Here is an 8,637-nt window from a genome sequence, read left to right as displayed (position 1 = left end):
CTAGCTGCATGAGGCGTCTTCTACCTCTCCTAGCACAAACAGTATGCAACTGGCCAAAGCAAGCATATGCTGTCTTTGGGGAGCAGGACAGGGTATCTGAAGCTGATTACATAGCCTATACGTGGAATAGTGATTTATAATAGACTCTCTTTTGCACCTTTGATTTAGAAAGGGAAAATAACCCCAGAAGTTCTACTAATAGCTGGAGAAAGTAGTGAATCTGCTCGATTACATCTGCATGAGCAGTGTGGGTGAGGTGGTGAGTGCTGTTTCCTACCAGCACAATTGTGCACTGGGCATGGGTTTGAGTGTTTGTGCTGGAGACTGTGATAAGCATCAGGAGTTTTCTGCAGTAGCCGTTGCAAGCTGGGAGGCAATAGACTGGGCAGCTGTGGTGCTAAGCGACTGTCTGGGAGATGCCAGTGCAAATATGAACTTGTGACTTAGAGTATCACCCCACTGCCCTTCCTGGATGTTACCTACCTATGTAACACAAGGGCCTGCGTAGCTTATGAATTGGGCCTGCGCTTATGCAGTCAGATTAGTCTTAAGCTTCATATAGTTAAGGCAGTTAGGGAACAGGGAAGTTGCTACAGGAAGAGGAAAAAAATTGGAGGATTCTGAAACCAGAATAGGAATATTGGATTATAAAACAGGTCAATCTTGTGATTGTCTAAAGCCTGTGGAAAAAGCTTACTGCTAGATGGATATAACTCTAATCAAAGTGAACCAGCAACAAGCTACTGTCAGTTAGTGGGAGCAGGATGAATTTGATGAAAATTGGAATTGAGAAAAGGTGTTTATTTTGTGGTTTGGTGTGGGATTTCTTTTCTTCCGTTGCTTTGGGCTACCTTCTTTGGGGGAATGGCATATGCACAGCTGCTTAGTTTGCCAAATGCATATCTCTTGTCCCTAATGCACACAGAGCAATTGGCAAGAACATATAGATACTTAGTGGCAAGAAATGAAGGCATTTCATCCAGAAGCAAAACATCTGTGAGGGGCAAAGCTGGATAAGGAAAATCTTGTGCTTAGAAGCTGCTGCCCTTTTGACTCTGCCTTGTTTGTGTTAATATATGGGTGGAGAAAATGATGCAACTACTTTTTTATCCCTTCTTCCTGGACTGGTAAAACCACTGAGTGATTATGTAAACCACTGAACTATGAAACAAAATTGTCTTGGCAACAGAGTGCACTAAGAAATTGCAGCTTGGCACCCTTATCCCCTGGATCTCCTCTGTTCTCCTTTTGGATCAGAACTGACTGGGCTGGTGCCACTGTCTTCCAGTGCTCTGATCCAGAACGTTTGCTAGTTCTGGTCCATGCATTTCAAGAGACTAACCCCTGTGCCTCGTAAAAGGCCTGAGTTTCATTCTGTGTTTCACCTCATCTGTTATTTAGTTTATTATATTAACCTCTCAAAGATAAGCTTTTGTACACTTCAAACTGTAACCACAAACCAAAGCCTGGCTTTAAATATAAAAGTCTAACTCTTCAGGGAGGAAACTCCTGTTTTCCCTATGCTAATTTGCAGGGTGTGAACAGATACTGGGAAAGCACCACTCCGTATTAACCCTTTCTTTGTCTGTGTTATTCCCCAAGTGATGCAATGGCTGTTGTGTGATAGCTTGTTGGCTTTATAGATTTAAGCTCTGATAAAGGAACTGCAGATCTGTTAAAAATACCTCAAACTATCCTCCTCTTCCTTAAGAGAAGTTGCACGCATTTGCTTGAAATTCTTGCTGCTCATTCATCACAGATTGCAAAGGATGAAGAAAGTAGGGAAGATCTTCTTGCCCGCTGATGCAGAAAAAGGGCTGTGGCTGCTTTTGAAGAATAGCTTTTTGTTATGCAGTGCTGCCTTGTCTAGATGAGACCCCACTTCTTTGAAATCCCTGGAAACCTCATGATAGACTCTGGATTGGATATGGAGGGGTTTATTGTGATAGCGCTAACTGGAATTCTTCAAGCCTTTGTTCTACGTGTACCTCATGGCATGCATTATCTTCTGGGCAGCAGTTGCTGATTAACCTACATTTGTCAAGTTCATAGGAACAAGGTAATCGTCTGTAGCAGTCAGTCCCTTCAGCAAAATGTGTGGCTGGGTAGCTCAGCGGGTAGTTGCCAGAGCCTGTCTGCTCTCCAGTATATGGTGGTTTAGAGGTCAGGTTCCTGGACCAAAAGTTCATCTTGCAGTCCATGTCCAATTGTCCTTATAGCATTCACTTGAACTCTGCAAGAGTCCCAACCCTTGCTGTTTGCACTGTTTCACATAAAGGTTCTGTGCATTCAGGAATCTACTTTTTTCCCTCCTTCCTGTGATACTATTTGCTGCTTTTAACAAGGCTAATGGTGAACTTCTTGTGCATCTAACCAGCCCCTAACCTGTACAACACTGTAGAGTTGTTTTACGTTGTGTACAACAGTCCGTATCTATAGCATGCTCTGTAAGCCACAATTTGTGTGTGGTATGTTGGGTTTGGTTTGCTGCCTGCCCTACTGCTAATACTGTTGCAAGCTGATTTTCAAGGGGTAGGAGAAAATACTTCACTGCTGACCACTATCTATAGGACCTAGGAATTGTTTTCTCATGACTTCTTGGAGGGCTGTGTACCTGCAAGACTCAGACCAGAGAATAAAAGAGAATCTGCTGTCTGCCAGCGCTGGGGTGTCCCTAGTACTTATTGTGTGTTCCCCAGTGGTTTTTGTCCATTTTGAAAAATGAATCTAGTAATTCACTCCTTTCTCTGAGAGAAGAGATCTCACTTTTGCCAAACTGGTTGTGGGAGAAATACCTGAAACTCTGTGTGTGTTTCCCTTAGGGGTCCATTTCTGCTAAACACATGCTAGATGTGGTGGGGGGCAGGGCTGAGTGTTGCCAAAGTCAGAGGGCCTTGCCAACAGTTTTCTCAAGCTTTGTTTCCATCTTTCCCTTAAATCAATGAGAGAATGGACCTCCTCACCTGGCTGCCACATCAGCCAGTTCGTTTGTGCCAAACACACCCTGTGCCTTTACAGTGGGTTCTGCCCTGCCTGCCCTCCGTGTCCCTGCGGTGTCTGCCTTTCTGAATGCAGCAGTACTTGCTCCCCTCTCCTCTCCCTCCTTCCCCTTGCCTACTGGTGGGACATTGCTCTCTTTCCTATCTGCAGGCAGCTCCACTAGGACACACTCTAACTGCATCAGTCTCACTGTGTGGATCCACATCAGCCCTCCTGCACAGGGAGGGGAAACCTCTAGTTCCAAACAGAAGACTTAGAAATGTAACTTTGAAATAAATACCTCTTTCTTCCAGGGTTTTCTCTTGCTCTTGGAAACAGTATCTAAAGCAGCTCTTTGAGCTAAATGTGTCCTGGGACTCCACTGCTGTTACTGAGTTTGAGAAGACCCTTAAGCACACAACGCACGTGGAGATCCTGTGGAAATTACTGATGTCAGAGCAGCAACTAGACCAGCAATAGCATATGGAAGTCATGTATTTACACGGCAATGTCACTAAGTAGTGTTCACAGTCACTTTAAAAGTTCAGTATTAAATTGTTGATGCTTTTTTTTCTCCTGTTTCTTTTTTCTAATGTTTTGCTGAAGAAAATGTAACTATTTATTTTGGCAGAAATGTACCTTCTAATAAAAACTTTCTCAGTATATTTACCTGGCTGTGGTAGGTTGCTTGCCTTGCCATTTAAAGGTTTATTAAATATTTTTTGAATGCACTGTATGATGAAATTTGTTTTGCTGGGCCCTATCCCGTTCAAAATCCTCTCAGGGTAAACATGCATCAGCATGCAATGAATGGGGCATTGACCTAGAGGTGAAAAATGGTGCATTTGGCCCAGTTCTGACTTCCTCAAGCCAAAATGCCCCAAATTATATTAGCCTGTGTTTTGCTGGAGCTTCTGGGTAGACTCTGGTTTCCGAGAGGAATTAAGCACCATCTCGTGGGAACTGCAGGTGCTTGGCACCTGTGAAAAGGTTAGTAAAAAGTTATTCACAAGTTTCAAACTTCTGCAATTCAGAGGCATCTCTTGGGGATGTCTCTTACACCTCTGTTTACGAGTTGGTGAAATAGATCATACTGGCTGTTGTGTATCTGTCTCAGTCAGATACCAAGGTCTGCCCTGGTTAATCTCCAGCTGGGGCACATGGAAACCGACAGCCCTTGGACTCTGGGAAAGTCAGGGGCTTTCCTTGGTGCAAGCCCAGGGAGCTGTGCATCGCTCTTCTGGTACTGCCGGCTGGGCTGTGGAGCTGGCATCCCCAGGGACAAGGGAAATAACAGCACCCAGGTTGGGGTTTGTTACTGCAGGTGTCTGATAGGTGCTGCAGGGCTTGGGCTCTTTTTTTTTCTTTGTCCAGTCTTTTGACAGTAGTAAACTGTAGAAAGATGCTTTGTTACATGCTATCACAGGACAGGCATAAGTGCTGTAATTAATATTATAGCATGCAGCTGATAAAGCAAACAGCTTTTTCACCTCTAATGACAGCAAAACCCAAACATCCCAACTCGGTGCCGTTAATCGCTGAAGCTGATCTTTCTTGCATAAATCAGCCTGGGCGCCGGGCGATGCCTGCGGCTCTGTCAGGGGAGCGGCTGCGAGCAGCGCTGGGTGCGCAAGCCCCAGCCTGTGGGTTTCGTGTCTTTTGGGGGATGTTGGGGGGGCGTGGGTGTTGCTGCTTATCCCGAGGGGCGGGGGGAGCTGGCCCCGGGCGCCCCGCTCCCCGGCCCGGCGCAGCCCGGCCGTACGGCGGGTTTTCTTTCGCCCGCCCGCGGCCCCGCTCATTTCCGGGTCGGGGCCGCCTCCAGCCCTAACGGCGGCTCCGCTTGCCCGCTCCCCCGGGCAGAGCGGCCGCAGGTGCCCGCTTCGCTCGCCGCTCCTCTCCCCCTTTGCCGGATCAGGTAAGCTGTGTGAGGGGCTCCCCGAGGCGGACGGCGCCGGCAGCGGCAAGCAGCGGGGCGGGCAGGCTGAGGGCGCGTTGCCCCTGGGGATGGGTCCCCTCACCGGGGCTGCTGCCCCCCGCCATTTTGTACGGCCGTTGGCGCCCGGGCCGCCGGGCAGGACCCCCTCAGGGGCCCGAGCCCGCGGCGGGGAGCCGGCAGGACTCGGCAGGCGAGGTGTTGGGGAGCAGCCGCCCCAGGGAAGGGCCCGGGTGGTGCCTTGGCCCTTGCCTGGTCGGCCTCCCCTGTCCCTCCCCTGCGGCTGTGGGGAGAGGGGAGCGGAGGGCTGGGGGGACTCTCTGTGCTCTGGGGGTCCTTGTCTGTCCAGAGCGACATACCTGCCTCGTCCCCAGCTGTCGGTGGTCCCTTGCCGGCGAAGGACGGGCATGCAGGATCCACGTTCCTGTGCAAAGCCGCCTTCTCTACCACACACCACTCCTGAGGCATAGCTGCGGCCGTGGCCATGGGATGGGAAGCGCTGCCCTGGTGGGGTCCAGGCTGGGGAGCTGCTGTCCCTTCCATCTTCTCCCCTCCCCTGTTGCTCTGAAGTCTGCAGGCTCCTTTGAGGTGAGGTCCAGGGGCTTTGGTCTTGTGTGCTGGACCTGAATGGAGATCTTCTATTTCCTCATTTTCTTTCAGCATCCTCTGTTCAGGGAATGTTCTTTCTTGCCACAATCCAGGTGCAGATGACACTGCACAGTACAGATGCCGCAGGTCCCCATGGTAGCTGCATTAGTGCTGCTTCTTCTCTTTGGAAGGAAAAAATACCAGAGCTTTCCCTCTCCTAAGACTGCAGCGTCTTCCTCTAACATCCTGTGTGCATGGGATGCACTTCGGTGAACTTGTGTGTTGAACCTCAGGTCCTTCCTGTAGGACTTCCTGAAAACAGCCAACGGGGAAAGAGGCCAGCGATCGCCAGCCTTGGACACAGGGAGATGGCTGTGCTCAGGAATATCCTGAGGAGGCAGGATAATCCAAAGACAGCTTGCTTGTTTAGACTTGACCCGTTGAGTCCTTGCTTATTCTGATGGAGATGACGGCTGTTGGGCAACAAGGGGCTCTCAGAAAAGCGGTAACTTCTAGCCTCGCCTTACTCCGGGTCAGGAGCAATTGCAGCTTATTTTTCATGTTCTAGAGTTATATTTATTTCTGAGGATCATATAAGTAGATATATAGAGATGAATCTATATATACATCTCCTGAGGGCTATGGAAATTGCTTTTCTAGATCAAACAGATAATCAGTCTAGTCTGTCCTTTCACTGGCCAGTTCAGGTGGTCCAGAGCAGGTTCTGAGAAACTGCAATGGGCTGGGGTGGAAGAAGCCTCTCTTTGCCAGGGCATCCTGCTGCACAGAGACTGAAGTGAGGCCTGAGGCATAAAATTTTAGGATCCTTCATAAGATGGTATACAAACTCTCTGAAGCTACCTTGCTGGGCAAACAATGTTGTTCTCATTCTCCAGAGCATCACTCTTCTCTTGGTCTCTCTGCTGTGGCAAGCTAAGCTGGGTAGTATAAACTGTCCGATTAGAAAGTCTGCTTGGCTGTTTTGTCACCATCAAATAGGAAAATTTCTCCCCCCACCCCAATTTGATGCATCTAATAAATCAAGACCCTACCATCTACTGATCTGAAGATTGAATTGCAAAGGAGGACTCCATGTGGGGCTGTCTTTAGCAGCAGACAGACAGTGCTGGGGGTCTGCTGTTACTCGTGACTTTGCCAGGCAGCCTCAGAGAATAAACTAATGGGATGAGGACAATTGGCAGTAACATAAATCATATGGGCACAGCTCCATGCACAATGTTCTTCATGGTCAGAGAGCTTTGCAGGTATTGATCCTTATGTACAATAAACTACGTTTGGTTTCCATAATATAGCCCACATGTTACTGTCTAAATCTGATTTGATAAAGCTGCTCTGGGGACCGAATCCTCCTACCTCTCCTTGCCTGCTTGCAGGAGCTCATCTCGGATTTAAAGACAGTGACAAGAAACGTCAGCTGTAGCAAATGTGTCGTCTTCCACTGAGCGGAGCAGTGTCTTCCCTGTTCCTGCCAGATGCCTTTGCTTGCTGTCCATATAAAGTCTGAAGTGGAAATACTTGGTTCACTTTGAATGTCTGAATCTTGAATGATCTGTTTTGTTGTCGCATCAAAAGAGCAGAATTGTAACAATTAGTAAGGCTTTCTGTCCTTTGTCACTGTGTATCCTTTCAGGTACGGATAGCCCAGCAGCTTGAAAGGGAGATGCTGTTGGTGTTCCGATTACCCCTCTTAATATTTTTCTAGCAGCATTCTCTTTTCCCCATCCTGCATCCTAAAGCTTTAATTTCTTGGCTGATGCTGAGAAGGATTTCCCTATGCATGGACCTAATTGCACATTTTGCTAAGCAAACCTGACCTCTGCAGCTGTGCAAGGAGCACTGGGGTGGATCCACTAAGTATTCCCTGTGTGCTTCTGCTGTGGCAAGGAGCACAATGTGCTTTTCTCAGGCCATATGTTCAAAAGGTTTGCCACCCTAAGCTTTTAAAAATCATCAGCCAGACATAAAAAAAAAAAAAAAAAAAAGTGCCATGGAATGACATAAGTGGTTTTTTTGAAAATGGGTTCTTAATTTGCTTTCTCATGCTGATTTCTGATTGTCTTGGAGATTTCTGCATGTCTGTATAAGCTGCCAGGAGTGCTTGAATCTCAGTATTTCACTTGACTGCAGGACCTAGGGGCCTCAAGTGGAATAACAAATGTCATGAGCTTTGGGAGAAAACGACGCCAAACCTCAGGTTAATAGCTGTTGTGAGTTGTGCGTAGGTTGTGGTACTGTGAACTTTCAAAGGAAGTCTGGAGCCATGGTGGGCTTTCCCATGCTTCGTTCAGGTTGGGGTAACATGATTGGGAAGCCCTGTGGACTTTTTAACCAAGTGTTTTTCTCTTAACCGTGTGTCACAGAGCACTAAAGCAGTGACAAATACTGTCTTGTGCTCTTAGAGACTGTGACTTTAATCGTAGGTTTGCTTTGGAGGAAATGGGGTATGGTACAATGCTCTGGAAGGGTACAGTGCTCTCATCTGGTTGGCATAACTGGAGGAAAATCTGTCAAGTAATAAGATTGAGAGCAAAGAGGCTTGTAACATCCCTGCTTGCTATCTAGTGAAGTGTGTGATTGCAGTTAATTTAGCAGAGATGTCATCTGAAGGAGGAGCTGTTGTCCCTGCTTCTGTAGTTTTAATCTCTGTGCTGGTACAAGACTTTGTATCGCTTTTGTGCACCAGTTAATGGCCCCATCTATGTGGAAGGAACTGCCTGGTTCAGAAGGATGTTTGAGGATTACATACACCTGAAAGCCCTGCAGAAAGGTTTGTGTTGTTCTGAGGATGGCAGGAGACCTCTAAAAACATGACTGGGAGCCGTGAACCTCCTGACATCTGCTGTGGTGGTCCAGCGCTGTCTGGGCACGGGGCTGGCCTGAGTTTGTGATGCTGGTAAGATCCTGACAGATGCAAAGATGTCACTGTTCCCAGCAGATGATGAATCATGGGCTGAGGCAACGTGCGTTTCTGAAGAGGAGATGAGAGTATGAATAAGGGGAGAGCTCTTAAGACCTCTTCTATAACTTTTTGAAAGAATTAGCCTTTAGCATGTGTGCTGGATGAAGGCTAAAGCAATGCAGTGAAGACTTGAAAAATGTCAGGTCCAGTTGTTGTA

The 8,637-nt window shown here is 47.7% G+C and overlaps 1 protein-coding gene across 1 annotated transcript in view; it reads left to right on the top strand.

Annotated features, from left to right (window-relative positions):
- The first annotated feature begins 4,561 nt into the window (after nt 1-4,561).
- Nucleotides 4,562-8,637, top strand: part of CRACR2B (calcium release activated channel regulator 2B) — a 46,580-nt gene continuing 42,504 nt past the window's right edge. Inside the window, 3 exon segments of the mRNA XM_050897460.1 lie at nt 4,562-4,737; nt 4,842-4,863; nt 4,866-4,894. Of these exon segments, the coding sequence (XP_050753417.1) occupies nt 4,562-4,737; nt 4,842-4,863; nt 4,866-4,894 (227 nt within the window).

The sequence above is a fragment of the Gymnogyps californianus genome, chromosome 5 (assembly GCF_018139145.2).
Source record: "Gymnogyps californianus isolate 813 chromosome 5, ASM1813914v2, whole genome shotgun sequence".
NCBI lineage: Eukaryota > Metazoa > Chordata > Aves > Accipitriformes > Cathartidae > Gymnogyps > Gymnogyps californianus.
This window is presented reverse-complemented; position numbering and strand designations above follow the sequence as displayed.